At 41.5% G+C, this 19816-nt stretch overlaps 1 protein-coding gene across 1 annotated transcript; it reads left to right on the top strand.

The window, feature by feature from the left end:
- Positions 1-130: 130 nt before the first annotated feature.
- TMEM123 (transmembrane protein 123) lies at positions 131-16529 on the top strand. Its single transcript, XM_063148915.1, has 6 exons — positions 131-214; positions 5005-5073; positions 7155-7217; positions 11877-12074; positions 13434-13587; positions 14683-16529. Exons 1-6 carry the CDS (start codon positions 151-153, stop codon positions 14705-14707), a joined length of 573 nt encoding a protein of 190 aa, XP_063004985.1. The 5' UTR covers positions 131-150; the 3' UTR covers positions 14708-16529.
- The last annotated feature ends 3287 nt before the right edge of the window (positions 16530-19816 follow it).

The raw sequence follows: 19816 nt of genomic DNA, 5'->3' as shown, positions 1-19816 counted from the left end.
GAAAATGCTGGGAGAAAGGAGAGAGAGAGAAGCCCACCTCGCCGCGCCCACGCCCAGCCCGGCCCCCGCCCCGCGGTCCCGCCCCGGCCCGCCCCTCGCCCGGCACCGCACAGACCGCGCCCGGCGAGCTCCGGCGGCCCCTCCGCGGCCATGCGGCTCCTCGGCGGCGCCTCCTGCGCTCTGTGGGCGCTGCTGCTGCTCGCCCGCGGCTCCCGTGAGTAGCGCCCGCGGGGGGACGGGCCGGGCTGGGCTGGGCTGAGCCGGGCGGGCGGAGGGGCTGGCCCTGCGCCCCTCGCAGCCGCCCTGCCTGTCGGCTGCCGCCACAACTCCGCTGGGCCCACCCAGGCCTCGTCCCGCCGCTGGTGGCCGGAGCGGGGCCGGGGCTGCGCCCTGGCTGCCCCCGAGCGCCCCGGGGCGCGGCAGCGGGACGGGCCGGGCCGGCGGTCACTGGCTGCTCCCGAGCGGGAGCCGAGGGGGCCCGGCCGGCGTGCCGGGAGCTGTGACAGAAACGGGGAGGAGCGGGAAACGTTGGGGGTGTTTGTTAAGCAGAGACAACAACGACAGAAGGACCCCCGGGCAGCGCTTGGGCTGGGGGAGCGCTCGGAGCCCGCAGGGATGCGCGGGCGCGGCCCCGCCCCCGGGAGCCGGAGCGTCCCGGGAGGGTCCGGCCGGGGCAGGGCCGGGATGGGCCGATCCCTGCCCTCTCTGCGGCTGTGCTTGGGGCCAGGGGCTTCGGGCCCAGGGCGGCGGTGCGGATGCCACAGCCACCGCGCTTTGTCGCGCTTCTGGCAGGCGCTCGCAGCAGTGGCCGGTTCTAGCAAATGCAGAGCCTTGTGCCCGGGCTCAGAACATCACAGCCAGGGAATCAGCCTTGACAGGCATGAAATAAACCGAGAAACGTAGAGGTCTGAGCTGCTGAAGTTGCCTTTTCAGAAGACTGAACTGTCCCATACGGTGCCACACAATTTTCCAAAGTAAAGAAGCCAGAAGATTATGGGTACTGGAATTAACCTGCTGTAAATACTGCCGAGCAATCTCAGTCCAGCAGTGTTAATATGCTGTTGTTTCATCTGGTGAAGTTGTAATATAAATTGATTTTTAAAAAATAGAATGAGGAATGTAAACAGCTATTATAATTTCCCTTCCAAAAAGAAGAGCAAGTTGTTTTTAAAAGGAGTTAACAGGTAACTTGTTTATTGCTTTGCTAAGATCTTACGGCCTCCATTTAACAACAATAGCCTGTCATTTCATGTGATATAAGACTGCACTGATCTGTCTCCTATCATGCTGCTTCCTGAGTGCATGTGGTGATTTAACTCAAAATACAGTCACTGCTGTCTCCTGGGACAGGGGTGCTCTCATGTAAATCCTCAAACTCAGTTGTTGTAGTATGTGAGCTACATACTATACTATACATACATATTCCTCTGTATGTGAGCTTCCTCCGGAGCTCAGTTGTGATATGTGAAAGAAATTGTGCCCTTTTAAGGCTCAGTTTAATGTATCTGTTGAAATAGCTTTTATTTTTTTTCCCTTTGTCCACTTAGAAACTTCCAGAAAGTACTGCTGAGATTTGTGTTGATTTCAGCAGACATTTGTGATTATCTAATCAGCACTACAGGAGGAAGTGTGAACCTCATCAGATACTCCAATATGCAAAAAGTGAAAGTGGCAGATGTGTCTCACTCCAGTTAATATTTTTGTGCAGACTGGTTATTTCAATATAATGCTGCTCTTTTACTCTGCTGGACAGTTTTATTTCTATGTGTTAGTCAAGCCAGTGGAAAAAACGTTATTTAACTAAAATAATATGGTTTTGAAAAAATCCTTCACACTATTATGTAAAATCCATCTGGCTTCCTGGTACCTGAGTAAGGAAAATCCCCTCTCCCTGTCAGGAAGCGGCCCCCACCCCCTTCCTGTTGTGTTGAGAAAAGGTAGTGAGTGACATTTTCCAAAAGCTTACTTGTGTACAGAACTACTCACAGTAAAAAAATCAGCAGCAGCCTTCAGGCCTGAAAACAGGCTTGATATTTTGATTTTAGTGTATCATATTCTCTTAGAAGAAGTTATATTCATATTAATCTAAGATCTGTGCTTTAAGCATTCCAGCATCTCAGCTCTTCCTCATCTGGGTTTCTTAGAGATTACTGAGCAAGTGGGTGACCTTTCTGATGGATTGCACCTTATCAGTGCTTCTGTACTTTTGGGGTTTTAAACCAACAACAGCAGAATTACTTGGGCGTAAAACTCCCCTCTGTGCCTGCTATGCATTAATCTTGAGAAAATGCCCAAAGAGAGTTTTAAATGCAACTTTTGCCGTGTCCCCAAAATGAGTACGTAAAGCTGTGCTTAGTAACATTGGGAGTTCATATACCAACATTTTGTGCAGCATAAAGTTTAACTACACTAAAGTGTGTGAGTCCTGAGAAAGGAGTTTGTCTTTTATGTAATGGTTGGAGTGAACAAATTGACCTTTGTCACATGCAGGTAGTTGACTGACTATTGGCATTCATTTCTACCAGGGATCAGCCATGGAGAATAGTAATTTGGTATGTGTCTAAGATGGAGACTACTGATTCCAAATGACTGCTATCCACTGTGTTGATTTTTGCAGCACCTGGCAAAATCAAGTCCATTTAACATCCTGTTCTTTTTATTTTTAGCAGGTATCAGAGCTATCCCTATCACTCACTCTGTATGTATTTGTTTTAACACACAAGCACAAATCTTCAGTCTCTGCCACTTCAGCAATCCCAATTCCAGCTATGAAACTGGAATAACTGGACTGATTTTGCCCTTTTGAAAGTTTGCATATCCCGATTGTCTCCAGTTCGTGACTTCTGATGCACTAGAGCAACAAAACCACAAGAGGCCCTGAAAGCACTCGAAATGCCAGACTCTGACAGGGGCTTTCACAGGAAGCACACTTGCCTTCAGATACACCCCAGCCAGCCACAGTTCTGTGGTTTTTTAGCTGTATCTGTGCCTGACCTTAAACAGAGCAAAACAGGGTTGTTGGACAAAACTCATGTTGATCCCTCATCTCTGTGCTTTTCCAGTATGTGGTGCTCTGATCCAGCTTTAAGTTGGGTATATCCTTGTGTTGGTTCTTTTTAGCTGTGAAAAATGAAAACAGGAGATCCTTTCTTTCTGTCCTCTCTCCTCTGGGTCACAGGGAGAGTAAACCTCAGCACAGAGTTTCTCTGCTTAAGATTCAGAGGCCTGATGTTGCAGCTGATGCTGTGGCCCCAAGAGCTCTGCTTCTGCTTGTGCACGGGATGCTGCAGCTGGCTGCTGGCTCTCTCCCCTTCCTTCCTGTGCTAGCCCATGTGTGCCTACACCTGGGCCAGTGTGGATTTCTAACCCCTGCACTTCTCCTTCCTGGAGAAGGCCAGAGCCCCTCCCTGTTTTGCTTTGGGACAGTTGAACGGTGAAGCCTGTGGTCTGGGATGAGAGGTTCTGCTTGTCAGAGCCAGCCCTGCATAAAAGGAGTCCTTTCTGCCTCCATTTGAAGTCTCCTGCTTGCCACTGCAGTGATTCATGCAGCTTCAAATTCAAGGGCACAGTCTCAGGCTAGAGAACACTTTGGGAATAGTGTCATTTTAAGATGATCTTTTATCTGCCTTGTCCCATTGACTGTGATGTGTTCCAATGTGGAATATGCTTATGCAAAATCCCATTTAAGGAGTATTTATATTCTGGAGCCAGTGCATGTTATTCAAACCAAGAAACTTACCAGTTTAACTTGGTTTGTTTAAGAAGGAAAAAAATAAGCATCTTTTAAACTGGATAAGGTCCCTGACATATTTCAACATGTGCAGTCCAAGCTGGTCTGAACTATACTGAGACAGTCCTGCCTTTACTTCCACCTCTATTTCCTGCCTGTGTCTTTCAACCAGTAATATACTGAGCCCTTTTTACTGGTTAAAAAAATTCTCTGCAGAAAAAACCATTGTGTGCTGTTGAAGAAGGATGTAGTGTCTGTTTTGTGGTGGCTTAGCTTTCCCAGTCAGATCATTGTTTAATGTGGGGATATAGAACAGTTTTTGCAGGATTGGGTCCTCTGTGGGGAAGCTTAGTTTAGCAGCGTCCCATCCTTTGTTTGTTTGTTTTCCCTGATCTCCCTAATTAAACAGTGTAACATACTTTGCCATGCTGCCCTTGGTCTTGATATTGTAGGGATGAGATACAATGAGTTATTTTGCCATTTGCAAACTTCACCATTTTGAGACCTTGACGAAGGTTTTGTAAGCATGGAGAAAATGCCCTATTTCTGTGATACTCAGTTCAGCTTATTTGCTTGTCTTTTACACGATATTAGGTGATCAGAACTAAACTGGTTACCAAAGGCAGAATCCACGACTGATCCTCTTGTATGTGTGATAATGTCAGTCTAATCATTCTCTGTGGTTTATCTTTAAATTTTGTCACTTCTTTGGAGGCGTGATCCTTCTCAGTCCCATTTCCCACCTGCTAAATGCTCAGTGGATGCATTCACATGCCCTTAGTCCCAAACTGAATAATGTAACTTCTTAGTGGAGCTCATTGTGTTATCATGTTGTCCATTTAGGGCCAGAGAAGCACCTCTCTGCCTGAAAAGGCCTGGCAAACTTCACAGGAAGAGGTAGAAGTGAGAAATTCTTTCTCTTCTGCTGTAGGTGATTTAGGTCAGATGTTATTACTGAAGGAATGGGCCTGATTTTTTGCCTCTTTTGGTCTCATTTCATCTTAAGGAAGATAAAAACTTGGGATGGGGATGATGGAGAAGATAAAGGGTAGGAGGAGTTTCATTTGGTGGTTGGGTAGTATAAATGATGTCACTTTTAATGCACTCAGAGCAGGCTATCAGGTGTGCTATCATGCTTCTATATCATCATTATGACTGACTCCTGTCCATGGTAAATCAGTCATTTATATGCCCAAAGCAAGTGGCAGATGCTATACCTTTTTTTTCTTCTTCCACCTAAAACAATCTTATTATTCCTGTGTTTTTTAATATAGTTAATGAAGGGACAAACGGCACTGAAGATGTGAACAGCACTACTCCGATTCCAGGCAGTAGGTTGCCAGGTAATGCTTTAGACATTTCTGTTGCTGTTCCTCAGTAGCATCAAGAAAAGCAATATGCATTGTTTGTTGTGTTCCTTAAACTGTCTTGTAATAATTTGCATTTTATTTTATTTTATTTTGTTTTGTTTTGTTTTATTTTGTTTTGTTTTGTTTTATTTTATTTTATTTTGTTTTACTGAATTGTGAGCAGCTGTAGGGCAGAAGGGAGGTACTCTGATTGCCACACCTATTCTGGGACAATTAAAGATATTTAAGGGGAAAGGTAAAACCCAGTTCATATCCTTGGGTACCCCAGAGCAACAGAAAGATGAGAAGTAAAATGGGAAAATATTGTTTATAGAACTAGAAACACCTGGCAACGTGAATTTACAGTTAAAAGGAGAACCAAGAATTGTGCTAGATTAGAATTCAGTGATCTTCATGGAAAGGCAAGGCATTTTTTCATTTAAGTCATTTTTGCCCTGTATTACTTCAGTCATCTCATTTACTGTTGGCCAACAATACTCTGCTGGTTAACTCACTCTGTCTTGTGTGAATTGCAGTACTGACTCACACCCAAATTCCAGGCAGTAGATGTGGCTCCTTTTTACCTGTATGAACATGCAGTCCACATCCAGAGCTGTCCCAAGGTTGCCAAAGTAAGCACTTGGAACCTGGGAAAACTGAAAGATGTGTTCTGGTTACAGTGTTGGGTCTTTGTGGAAAAAATTTAACCCCAGGCATATCCATGGCTTATGGTGGGATAAAAGTCAACATATGTAAGAGAGAATATGCTTGTAATTGTACAGTCATAGACCCTTTCTCAAAGGCAGTTAAATCTGCAACTTAATGTCCCAATTATGTCCCTGTAAGGGTTGATTGTGCAGTACACAGTGTGGGGGGCTACTTGGCTGTGATTATACCAAACAAAAAGCAAAGTAATGCCCTCTGTAATTTCCACCCCTCCTACCATTTTTTGGTATGAAGATGTAAATTTGGTGTATTTGTTCTTAACCTGACCTTGCTTATAATGTAGAGTTTTAGACTAGACTTTTCCAGTGGTAAGAACAGCAGATCCATTCAGAGGAAATAGGTGTGGGTCTGCTTCTTGATTGCAGTAACTCTGTTGCTCTCCTCTTAGTCTCTGAGGTTATACTTTGTTCTTCAGCCATGCTGAAAAGCAGCAGAGCTGTTGCAAGGCACATAGCCCTGCCAGTGTTGGAGGGTGCTGTAAAAGATGACTTACTTCAGAGAAAAGAATGGTCACAGAATGAGCATTCACAACAGTGCAGAATGAAGGGGGGGAGGTATGGGCAGTGGCACTCCCAGCAACAGCCCAGTAAATCTTTGCCAGGAGGAAGAGACACTTAATCTCTGAAAAAGGATGCAGCAATGTGGAGAGAAATGAGTGGGGGAGTGCCTGAGAAGCCTAGAAGCAGGAAGGAGGACTATTAGGAGGAAGGAGGGACAAGAAAAAGAGAACAGGAAAAGGAGAAGTGAAACAAAGGAGAGAAAGGCCACTAAGACTGGGTTGCACTTTATGTCTGGAAACTGGTACATTCTTGGGACTTTTTTGTGTATGCAGTAAGATGTTTCTCAGAGTATCTGTCTGCCCCTACTTGACTGCAGTATATTCCCAGTATCATCATGCAGCAGAGATGCAACAAAATGAAAGAAAAATCAAGAGATAGAAAATGGAACTGAAATAGAGGAATAAAAATAAAAAGCTGTCTTCCCTCATAGTGCGTAAGTAGGTTAAGAAAATTAGTGACAGTATGGCTATTTTGCAGCAAACAGAATAAAACATGACATAGAAGTGGAAGACAACACAGAGGATGTGTAAAGAATCAGATGCAAGTCATTTGGGCACTGCTGTGCATACAGTGTTAACTGTGTTCTTGCTGCACTGAGATCTGGAAGCATTTTGCAGAGGGATAAAAGCCATCTGCTTTGGGATGGGCTACTCTCTGCTGTATTCCCAGCTGTAGTCTCCAAGCACAGATACCCTGAAGACAGTATTGTGTTGTGGGTACCTTAATTATCGTATGTTAAAATTAACATGAATAATACTGATTTTCTTGTTGCCTTTTTTTTCCTTGAAGACAATAGCAGCTCACCCAGTGCCACTGCATCATCCACACAAACTACAGCAACACCTACAAGAGGTATGTATCTGTTCATTACTGTGAACATAGAAGTTAGTTCCAAACCCCTAACCCTGATCATACCAAATTCTAAAGAACGGGCCATCAAAAGTGGGTATTTGAGACAGGTATTACCATTTTAAGGCTGGGAAGCAACATGTAAAACAACTCTGAAAAGAAGCTATATTGTTTCTCAAATTTAGATACCATACTTCGTCAAAAATTATATTTCTATTGCCATTTAGACACAGGAATCAAAATTTAACTTTGAGGAAGAATTGCAAGAAGTTGGGTTTTTTAAATGTTTATTCTTCATCTTTAGGCAAGCTTCTTCCATTTTCATGAAGATGAATAGGTTGTTATGCAAACAGTGCATATCTGTTTAATGTTATTTCACAAAAAACAAATTTAGGGCATAATGAAATCCTGGGAGCTTGAGTTTCAAGAGTAGGACTCCATTTCTTTTTACATAAGACTCACAGGATCATCAAGGTTAGAGGAGAGCTTCAGGATCATCTGTCTAGCCATCAGTGTAGCACTGCCATAATCACCCCTAAACCACGTACCCATGGGCCACATCCAGGCTTCTCTTGGACGCTTCCAGAGATGGTGACTCCACCAGCTCCCTGCGCAACTTATTCCAATGCCTAACCACTCTTTCAGTGATTTTTTTTTTTCTAATATCCCCTGGCACAACTTGAAGCCATTTCCTCTTGTCCTTTCATTTGATACATGGTTGAAGAGACCGAAGGTCACCTCACTACAACCTTATGGCACCTAATACCTCAGAAAATAAGGTATAAAGAGATCATAGCACAAAATAGTGCCATTTAAACCAGTATCAGTCAAGTGGAACAATTTGTCATGAGTATGTTTTCATTGTTCTAGCACTACTGTATTTCCTTCACAACGTGCCCAAACAACTGTAAGTAAGTTAAAAAAGGGAGTTAAAACATTAATCTCCTGGAAGAACTTGCACAGAGAGATTTCACTGCATTAGTAAGGACTGGATATAAGTTAATATCATGCAGTTGTTCAGGCTGTGGTGCACAGATAGAATATTGCATCTGAGAGAAGCTAGAAACTGGGGCTCCTTTGTGTTGAGCCATGTGAAAGCAGGGCAGAAATGTTTAGTCTGCTTAAGATGCTTTGTGTATTTGTGGAGTTTTATGCTGATCCTATAGTCCCAGCTATGTAATTTCATTTCTAGTACAACTCTTATATTTTGTCTCTGTAATTTCCAGATAAGCTCTGAGCTAGCACACTCAGAAGGTGCTTCTTTTTTCATTTAAGTATAAAATACTCACTTGGGGAAGAAAAAAAAAACCCCAAAGGTCTTTACAAAGGTCTTTGCAAAGACCTTCCTTTTGATAGGAAGCAAGTGGTGCAGTGTCTCATTCCATTGCCTGCAGTGTAGCAGTTCAAGCATGTCTGACTTGGAAAGTCCAGAGATTTCTGTATTCTCCTTGTTGCCTTATGGCCGTCCCCTAAGTGTGTGAAGCCACAGTGTTTCACCCACCCTGTGCTCCTTCTGACTTCTGCTCCAGCCCTTGCAGATTTCTTGGAGAGCTCTGAGTTTTACTAGTTTTGGATAATAACACTAAAAAGAAGCCTGAGCCCTTTACTGCTAGACATAGGATAAACCTATCAGATCGCTGTGCCTTGCTTTGCAGGTTTTGTGATTCCCCTTCTTTTGTCTTTTTTTTATCCCTCATTAGAAATGTCATAGATTTTAATACAGTGTTCATGTATTTTGATTATCTGTCTCACCCTCTTCAGAAAAAAGAATAGTAGGTATATGTGCTTAATTAATTTTGGTTAAAGTCTCTGCTATTACTTTTTTGGAGAGGAGTGGGAGGAAGGGAGTTCTTGGTGAGGGAGGCAAAAGTCTGTTTCATTCAATCATTTTCCTTGCAAGAGAAAGTATTTATTTTAGGAAGGGTATTCCGTAATAATCTTGCATGTTAGCACAGTGCTTGCACAAATTGAATTTTGTGCTTGTTGAGTTAGCAGCACATGCTGCTACTCCTTTAGTGCTCTAAGGATTCTTATCTATATGCTATTTATATTTTTTTTAAGTTGATGATTATAGCATAGTTATTTAATACTTAAACACAGGTAGCAAACTATGTAAAATACTTGTCACTTAAAAACAAAGCATCATAAACCTGAACTATATTACTGGCATGCATCCTTTTTCAATAATAAAAAATAACTCAGGCAGTCAGGGTTTGTTTAGTGCAGTGTTCGATGAAGCCCAGCTGGTCTTTTGGGGGGAAAGTAATTAGGGCAATAAAAGATAAAAAGACAGATGTTGCTAGTAAATATTCTTTCATCTTCACTCTGTTTGTAAAATAGTACAGGTAAGATTTTTCAAAGATGGAGAGGAACAGATTCATGCCTGATTCATGTCAGCTTCCCAAATTCTCCAGCTGCCTCAGGTGGCTTCCCAATGACGTTTTGAGATGACTGATGCTAAACACATTATGAAAGATAGGTCTAGAGATGAGACAGATTTTACTGTTAAAGTTAAATCACCAAGGGCTGTAATCTTGATTAAGTAGAAAAAAAAAGGATTGCTACTAGAAAAGAGAGCGGGGGAAAAGTAATGTGCAAATGTGCTGAAATCCCTCATAGATGTTTGGATTTTTTTCATCCTGATTCAGGTGTTCCGTAGGGTAATTTAATACCCATGGAATGAGTACCAGCTTTGTGTAACATCATTTTATAATGTTACACATCTAACAGTTAGCCATTGTATTGCTCAGAAACAGAAGGCTCTTTGACACTCAGAAATCTCGGCTCAAAAACAACCCACAGAAAACTGCTTGACACTCGTATCCAGATTGGTCCTTTTTTTTGGTATCACTTATGTTAGGAATGTACTTACCAGGGGTGGTTTCATGTCACGTAACTGTAGATGGTTTCCATGTAGACATTTCCTTGCTTGCTGCCTACAATGAGGAACCATTTGATATTTATGGATCATTGTGCCTTTGGGGAGTTTTACCTGTCAGTATTAAAATGTGCCCTGAATTTTGTCTGATGTATTTTATGCATGCTTCACAGAGGAACTGAATTTTTGTAATTGCAACAAGGTAAGCAAATCAATATAGTGTTCCAATTGTTCCACCTCAATGAATGCTCATTTCAGAGGGTTTTCTGGGTTTATGGCACAATACAGTTAAAACATTAAAGAACAGGAAAACAAATTACATTTACAAAGGAATCTCTGTTTTGGTATTTCAGTAGTTTTAATGCTAAATGTCTCAGAAGCGTTGTGTAGGTTAGTTACTTTCTGCATGTTTACGTTGTTATATTAATGGGTTTTTTTAGGTTTTGATGCTCATATCAGCACTGGAAGCTGTGATACTTAAATCTTAGCAAAGACAGTTTTGTATGTCGTTCTTCATGTTTTACATAAACAAGAATTTTATTCTACAGAAGCATTTTAAATGCTGTATTAAAAAAAGGCAGAAATTGGGCATCACGGTTACTCTAGAATTGACATGAAACTATCCTCCAATTTTTCTATTTTTAGACAATTTCAAGAAAACATGGATATAATTAGATAATAGATCTACATAGATAATAGAATAGATTAGATAATCGATAATTAGATATGATTAGATATTTGAAATTCCTGGTTGAAAAGTTTTCAAGAGGTGTAAAATGAGCCCAGCTTGTGTGAAGCTATAGAAACAATACAGAAGTAGACAGCTGCAAAGGAGCTGTTTCTCTCTAGAATTCTTTCATACATAAAAGCTGTTTGCATACTACTGTTTGCTTAAAGAAATGTTTAGTTGCATAACAGTCTCATGTTTCTTGTTAGCTCCTTCTTAGAAAAATAAGTAATTGTCTTACAATCATTCTGTTTGGCTGCCTTCCATGAAAGTTCTAAGGATTTTGCTATAAATAGAAATTTCTATTATTCTTGAGTTTTGTACAATGGTATTTTTATTCTGAACAGTTCATTAGTGTTTTCTGAGGAGGGAAGGGGAAGTGTAAGTAAAAGTAAAGACACTACGTGAATGAAACTTGAGAAAAAGCATTCCAGCCTTTGTTTTAACATTGGCAAGACTAAATAATTAACTTAAGCAGTACATTTATTTAGTTTAAATTTTATCATGTTTTATCCCTACCACATAAATTCAGAATTCTCGATGGTATATTTTAATGTATATGGAACCCTGGTAATGCTAGTGTTTCGTTCAAAAGCAAATGAAAGATCAAATCATTACTGAAATTCTTCTGTTCTTACCAGAAAAGCTTTGTTGTCTGAAAATGTAGGCACTTCAAATCAAAAGTAATGCTTGATTGAGAACTTTATTGCATTTTAACATCTTATAAGTTAGGCATGATTCTGTGGAACTAGGTTGTTACCAAAAAAAAAAAGTCATCACCTAACTCATGACTCACCTAAAAGTCATCATATATTATCCATATTATCCAGGTTTTCTTTATAGCCTTTCCGTTAAATAATTCTTGACCTTGAGGCCCAGAAATCAGAAGTTAGACCTTCCCAAAGGAAAGTCTGTATGCAAGCCTGGACACCATGCAGTGGCATTTTCATTGTTCCTCTGTCATTCTGTTTGGGCATGATAAATGTGGTCTTACTGAATGAGTGTACAGTTGTTTATTTTGATTAATTTTTCTGCGTGGTATCACAAAAATTTCCAGGAGTGTCCAGCAGTACTACTCATGTGACCAATACCAGTCAGCCCAACACCACCACCACCGCCACGTCTGTGATCCTGACAATTCAGCCCAGCAAAACCAGCCAGACAGTGACACCCACCACTGCCTCTGCAGTCACATCGCCACAAGGCAACGCTACAGTGGTGACCGCTTCTAAGACTTCCTCCGCCTCTGTAACAGGTGAGTTCATTTCAGCAAGCTCATTAAGGCTTGGATGCACATTCACATGGGTTGTAGAACAGTTCATTCTACAGCAGCGTTAAAAAAAAAGAAGAAAGAAGGTTTTGCGTGCTAAAAAGCAAGAGTGAAGTGGGAATTCATTACTAAGCTGGATAATGTTGCTCTGACTACTCCGCTTACTGAGAGACTTGACAGATATAGGGAAAAGAAAAAAAGTGCAGTGGTCTTATCTAGCAGCCATCAGCAAGGAGATCAGCAATGCAAAGGAGAAAGCCTCAATTTTGAATACAACTTCTGTGTTTGTTCAGCTCTCCTTTCTGCAATTTATTTGAATTCATCTCTAGTACTTCCTTTTTCACAGCTGACCTATATCTCAGAATTTGTCCACTGGCTTGGTAAAAATACTGAGTTCTGTTAGCAATGTAATGAATGTTACCCTGACAGAGAATAAAGCATGACTGTGCATGAGTCACCCTGTATGTAAAAGTTGCCAAATACAGTTTAACTGTACCTGATAATACAAAAGCAGTGAGTGCAGAATTCAGTATTTCCTTGCACTTCTGAACACATCAGGAGTGCTCACATGTCAGTGAAGCGTCATTGGGTGAGTGAAGGTGTCACCAGAAGAATTTGAGGTTGATCATGTAACTCTCTGTATGTAGCGAGTACAAATAGAACCAGGCACAGACTGGTGTGAGTTTGTAGCAGATGTAACCAGTTCTAGCTGTGGCTTATCTGAGGCCATGTTGTCTGTGTCAATGTTTGTGTCAGGCTACAGGGCTGATCTCACTTGGGACTGTGAGGGTACAATTCCATGAGACAAGGTAAAGCAATCCTGACAGCTCATTGCCGCCAAGTGTTCTGCTCCCACTACACTGACTCACTTGGAGGCTGTTGGACCCCCTTGCAGGATGACTCAGTTATGTTCATCTGGATGAAAGCAGCTTCCTTTATGCTTGGGTTCGTTTCAGGCCACCTTAGTGAGTTAAATTGGCTCATGGAGGGTATGAAAAACACTAGAACTGGCCTAAGAGCAAGAGCTCCATGTGTAGAAGGAGGGGAGAGCAGGAGAGAGAAAAGGCAGGGAGAAAAAGGGGGGTGGAGAGAAAGAGCAGTTGGTCTTGCAGAGACAGCAAGCAGTTGGATCAGCTGTGCCCATGTCACCAGAAGATGGCACTTAAAACCAGAGCCCTAGGTTTGTGTGCTTGGCTTGTGTCTTGTCAGTTGATCTTGGTTAAGTTTGTCTAAGTGGGTCTTTAGGTGATAAATCAATGGTGAGGGCAGGATGTACAGTAGTAGTCCTTCAAAACACAATTTTGCAAGGTCTTTAAAATGTGCCTTTTGTTTTCTTCTTTTCAGCCACATCAAAATCAGAGGCTGTCATAGTCAAAACATCCAGATTTGATGTGGGCAGTTTTGTAGGTGGCATTGTGCTGACTCTTGGAGTCCTAGTCATTCTCTACATCGGATGCAAAACTTACCACTCTAGAAGAGGTATTCAGTACAGAACCATGTAAGTTCCCAAGGCGTTGTCCCTTGGCCATTTATTACTTTCTTGAGGGGGAAAAGGAAAACCAAATGGGTAGAATGAACTCTGATACATTTGTTTAATGTACATTATTTTAGTATCATTGAGAGATTTAACTCTGATGTTTTGTCTTCCACCACTTTTGTCATTCTTCATATGCCTCTATTCTGTGTGTTCTTCTTTTCTCTCATCTATTATATAAAATAATTCTATTCTTTTTAGAAGGTCTTTTAGCTAGTCCATGAATAGTTAACTTTTCATTGAAACTTCCTGCAGTTTGCAAGATTTCTTGTTTCTCCTAGACTCTGTTTGTGTGTTCATTCTTTGGTGTTTCGTCCCGCTTGCCATTAATGTGTAGTGAATTCTAATCAAAGTTTCTTATCCTTACCAATTTCTTATCTTACCATCCCACTTGCTATTATTTATGTTCTTCTCTACTCCAGGCTTCAGGACTCACCCACATTTAGTTTAAGAACTAGGTTGCTTTACTTTTCCTCTTCAGTGTCATCCGTCTCAGTCAAGAAGCTTGTTCTAAGTGAGGTGATGTCATTACAGTGTTGGGATACTGGTATCCAGGCCTTTTTTTCACTCCATCTTGACTCCTCCTTACTGGTCATGGAATGAAGCTAGTCCCTGCTGCACCATTACCCAAAGTGGTGTTCATGAATGGGTATTTTAAAATTCACATCAACAGCATCTTCAAAACAAAGGGAACCTGCTGCTGAGCTTGTGCAGTAGCTTTGATGAACTTTACTACTGGTTATAGGTAAGACAGATAGGATAAACAGGCCTGAGCAACAGCTGATGTAAGAGTGCATGAATGTCATGTGGAAGACAAGGTGTTAATGAGGCCAGTGAAGCTGGAGGAGTGTTGACAAAACAAAACTGTTCAGCTGAATTCAGGCTTGTCTCAGAGAGGACAGTAACTCCCAGATCAGTGTGTCCTTACTCCTTCCTAGCAAGGCATCCTGTGCTCACAAAATAACCTTCTCAGCAGCATAACCTCAGCAGCAGGTGGCTCTTTCTCATGTTGGCTGTTGCTTGTAGTGCAGAACATTAATTACTGTGTTTCTGTTACAGTGATGAACACGATGCCATCATTTAAAGGAGACTTCAGAGAAGACAATGTTGGAAACCCATCCTGTCACAGCTGTTCTAACTACTGAAAGAGTTTCTTTCATGAAGATTATCACAGTCTCTAAACCTGGGTGTTGTCCTGCAAAATGTTGAGAAGCTTTTAAACATCTTGATTTTTACATTGGCTCTTGTAAGAGGAACTCAGCCCTTTGTAGAGACAGTATTTTCTTTTTCCAGTACTTGTAACCAGATTTAGAGAAAATCACATATTGAGTCATTTTAAGGTACACACACAGCTCTCTAAAATAGCTAATTACTAGCACAGGCAATTGCATCCATGTGATTCTAAGTAAGTTCAGGGTTTTTTTCTAAAATTTTGTATTAAATTGTATTTATTTTGAAGTTTGATGTGAATGTTAGTTTAGAAATTTCAGGTTTTGAACAACTCAATTGATTTTTAATAGACTTCAAAGGAGGTGTGGTTAGACAAATGTATAGAAGGTGATAATGATTACTACTAAATATCAGTCATTAGCTCACCCGTGAGCTGCAGACACTTTCCTTAATAGGCTGTATAAGGAGAGTAGCTGCAGGAAACAGGGACAGAGTGGAGGTATCCATCCATAACCCTTTTCTCTAAAAGCTTCTTTTTTTCTAGCGTGTACTAATGAAGCTTGTGCAATTGAAGATTTAATGCAAATGGAGAAAAGTAATTTTGCCATTATAAATATAAAAAAATTCTAAAATTGGCTTTTAAGTTGAAGGTAGCAATCGCTTGGCTCTTGGTTTTTATTATTATGAAGCTGTCTGCAGTGTTTTAGCAGCATTTGATAATAATTCAAAGTTATATAAAGAAGGGAAAACCTATAAGACAGCATTTTAGCAGACTATAAACTGCATTTTTACAGCTGTTTTCAGAACTTGGTCGTGCTGCACAGATGAGCAGAGGTCTGGTCAGAAGCCCAGCTGAAGGCACTGGGGCATCTCTGAGCACACCTTCAGCTGAAGGCTCAAATGCTCTGGGGGTCCTGTGCAGGATGGCTGGTGCTGTTCCCATGTCAGGTAAATCTGCAGGTAAATCTGTCACCACTCAGGTAAACCTGCTGACTTCAGCACATGGGCTCCTGACTTCCACTGCTGTAAGGAAAACTAGAACAAGGATCAGGAAACACAGGCCTGCATCTCCTTAAGCCACTGAATGATTGTTCAGTCGTGCTCAGGTTTCACTTTAGACCCATCCCTGTTGAAGAGGGTTGGTGTGTAAGGTTTGACTGTCCTGGTTACTGCTGCCACCAGTGCCTCATGCTGGGCACACGGGACATGGTGACAGGTGAGGAAAGTCACAGTGGGAAGTGCACACAGGTCTGTTGGGGACTGGGGAACAACTCATCAGGGAAAATGTAACTACTCTGGAACAGATTATTTTCTTAAGCAATAGTTTATTCTGACATGCAATGTTAAAGTGGCTGTATGGGGGTTTTTCTTTTTCACATGGAATAAGTAAAACTGTTTCTAAGGCACAGGCAACTCTAGCAAACCATGGCTAGTGAGGCATCTTAGTAGCTACTCACCTGAAAAGGGGGTAACAGGGCTATTTCATTTTTTTTACTGCGTTTGAGGGTCAGGGGAGAGAGAGTGATTTGAAGCAACTTTTGTATTTTTTCTTAATTGTGTTGTTTGGTGGAATATTACTGGATTTGACTTGAAGAGTTATGGAAACAATTCTTTCATGGAACTGTAATTCCTTACTTTGTAGAAATTAAGATAGTTAAGTGCAACTCAGTTACTGGGATTGTCTCACCTTTGCTGTACAGACAAATAAAATTAAATCTTTGGAGTTACAACATTAATTTCAGTTGAATTTTTAATTTATTAGCTGGTTTTGTAATTCCCTCAGTCCTTTCCAGAGTCATAACCATTTCATAAGAGCATCTACTGTATATACTTTTAATTGCTAGAATACCAGACCTAGTTCATTTTTCCTAGTTCAATAATTTTTAATTTATTCTGTAATCTAATTACTACTGTTAGTAGTAAAGTACTACTACTGTTTTTAGTAAAGCAAAAGTATGGGCTTAAGACCTCAGAAGTGTCAGTGCAAAGATAAAACCAGACCTTCTTTCAGGTGTTTGGAATCTTGACAAAGGGCAGTGCAATTGATGAATTTTACTTTATCTTTGCTTTCCAACAGGAAGTGAAATCCCAGCTTTTTTACTGATTTATAAAGGGAGCTGATGCTATGGTCATTCAGCCCTTCCTTAACTGAGTTTGCTAATACTTGTAAAGATGATTCAATCGTTTCTAGTCCATCCACTGTGTGTGTGTTTTCTTTCAGTGCCGGTGGCCAAGCAATGCAGTTCCCAATTCCAACTGCCTTAGCAGCCCCTCTGCTGACACATCAAGGAATTGCATTTACAGGATCATGTTTTAAGCCGGCATTCAATTTGTTATTGCAGCTCTTTCTATGCAAACATTTTACCCTTCATATTCATGGGTTTGTGCTTCATGCTAAAGTGTTTTTATTTAATACTACAGGCTGGGGGAGTCACTGACTACAGAACATGCCAGTTTAGGTTAGCTTTCATAAATGTTACTTTTGCCCTTCAAACACATCAAGGTCAACCTTACAGTCACATCTCAGGGCTGCAGCATTCTGCTTTCATCCCACAGGTCTTTCCTTTTCATGCAGCTCTCCTTTTGCCTGTATTGCAGTACCAAATCATAGCACTTCCAGCTTAATTGGTTTGATGGGGCTCTGCATCAAAGGCTTCCAGGCAATCTGGAAATGTGGTGCTGTACTTGCACTTTTATTAAAAAAAAAAAAAGCCCATACTGTTAAAGCAAGATCATGTTGCTGTGATAATATTCAGTAACTTGAACATCATCCTTTTGTAAATATTTCATACCTTTCTTCTTTGTTCAGAGCTCTTACCTACTCATGCCACTCCATTTTTACCCCGAAAAGTTACATAGCATTCTTAACAAGCTTTGTTGAAAAAGATGTAAGCAACAATGTGACAGTATTGCCAAAAGCGAGTGGAAGGCACCAGAGACTGAAATTGCCTAGAGAATTCAAGAGGTTAAGAATTTAGCTAGGATAGGGAAGCAGAGGGAATGAGAATGGACCTGTGGAGAAAGTAAATGCATTTTCTAGACAGCACTGAAGGAGTTCCAGCTGGTGGTCCTCACAGCTGCTGTGTTATTTCCAAAAATGTTGTGCTCCAGCTGGGAATACTGCTGTGCTCCAGACACAGGATGTATGCATTATTCCTTCTATCTGTATCCCACAGCAAGACTGATCACTAAACTCCAACGATCCCGAAATTCACATCCTCCACACCCTCTAAGCCTTGCAACCCATGCTGTCACCTCATGACAAGCCACGGGGCTGAAACACTGATGGCCAAGAACTTGAGCTGCTCAGTCAGCAGAGCTGCACAGGATGCTGGGGGTAGGGGCTTTTTTATTGTTTAACCCAGACAGAGCCCTGGGAAAAGCTTTCAAAGAAGGAAGTTGATGCAGAATGAAGTGTGAGCATTGTCAGCTGGTTCACAAGTGACAGAAGTCACTTGACCCTCTCCCAGTGGAACACTAGGCTGTGACCCATGGGTTACCCTTTTGCCAGGGTGGTTTGCAATGTGCTACAGCCAAGCCTGACTACAGCTTTCTTGGACTAGTCCTAAGGAGACCATAAGTGCTCACGTGCACAGCATTATCAATCAGGGCACCCAGTCATTACAGCAGGGCGTAGCAGAGTCATAACTTACATCAGCCTTCCTGGCAAAACCAGGTCACAGAGTTTTACCCATTAGTTTCTAGATCAAGTTCTTCCACTTCTCAAATATGTTCAGGTGCCTAGTGCAGAGAGCCACTGCTGTTTGAAGCTGCTATTTGAAGGGATATTCAAACATTCAGTGATGGGCTGTGTTGCAGGACCTGAGGGAGATACACACAGGCATCACAAATGACACTGAGCACTTTTTGTAAAGCCCTGAATATCCTCTCATCTGATTTATATGTAGTTAATTGCAGTGTCTGAAAAATTTCCACCCCAAACAGTTCTAAAGAATAATGCATTGCTTAAAAAGTCTGCCTGCCAGTATGTTTATTCCTATCCTCTTCCCTGCTCAGAAACAAGGTGTACCTGCTAGCAACTCCACACTCTTTAGGTGAGTCTGACCTCCTCAGCTCCCCTTGCAGGTTCATCTTAATCTGTCGAAAGTACACTTGGTTCTAATATTACTAATTTCTCACCTGGAACAAATCAATGAAATTTCCAGTCCCGAGCTTTCTTACTTAAAACGTTGTCAAAGGTTGTGAAAACTTCTTGTTTCACAAGACAGAAGAGCTTTTAGAGGCATTTCAAAACCAGAAAAGGAAAAGCGCATGAATCAAAGCTGTTTAAAACTCCATGCTAGGTTTGAAACATTTACTGTTTAAGTAATAAAAATAAATGGAAAATATGTACATGTAATAAAGTTGAACAAAAGTCTACATTTGAAAGAATTACAGCAAGCCAATCTACAGGTAAAGAATCCAGGTCTGGACTGAAGACTCTATTATCCCCAAACTCTGTTATCCACAGTCAGGCTCTAAGTGTGGGCAGCTGTGGACTGAAGATGACTGACTTTAAATGAGAGCCAGACAAACTGACTCCACCACTGCAGGACTTGCTGCCATTAACCTGGCAGCATTCTTCCAGTGACTGACATGAATCCTTGCAAACTATCTATGAACACCTCTCTTTGGAGGTCTCCACCATGCAAGTCGAGGGATAAAAAGCTGGAAAAGGTAATGAGTCAACCAGTAAGGGAATAGGAGCTCCCAAAATATCAGCTTACAAAACAAAATCCAAGACTTCAGAGGTGCTGACTTCAGAACTGCACAATCCCTATAAAGTTCCAAACACAGAAAAGTAGCTTTTACATTTAATCCCTAGCACAGACTGTATAGCTACTCTCGGTCTCATCTTCAAGGTCACGAGGACCAGGATTTCTGTCATTTGAGGAATCAATTCAGAAGGAAGTATCAGATGCTGTTGCGGTTTTGGGGGGCAACTGTTTATTTTTAAATAAAGAGGAAATCACCAAACATCAGGAACATTCACTTCTCTGTTCAAAAATGAAAGAAAGACAAA

This window comes from Melospiza melodia, chromosome 2 (assembly GCF_035770615.1).
Source record: "Melospiza melodia melodia isolate bMelMel2 chromosome 2, bMelMel2.pri, whole genome shotgun sequence".
NCBI classification, from domain to species: Eukaryota; Metazoa; Chordata; class Aves; order Passeriformes; family Passerellidae; genus Melospiza; species Melospiza melodia.
Note: the sequence above shows the minus strand (reverse complement) of the source record. Positions and strands in the feature narration are given on the sequence as shown.

Bases quoted from the DNA above. Each gene is read 5' to 3' on its own strand.
- TMEM123 (XM_063148915.1), top strand. From the start codon at position 151: ATGCGGCTCCTCGGCGGCGCCTCCTGCGCTCTGTGGGCGCTGCTGCTG. The intron at 7,218-11,876 runs GTATGTATCTGT...AAAAATTTCCAG, and splicing joins TACAGCAACACCTACAAGAG to GAGTGTCCAGCAGTACTACT. The intron at 13,588-14,682 runs GTAAGTTCCCAA...TTTCTGTTACAG, and splicing joins GGTATTCAGTACAGAACCAT to TGATGAACACGATGCCATCA.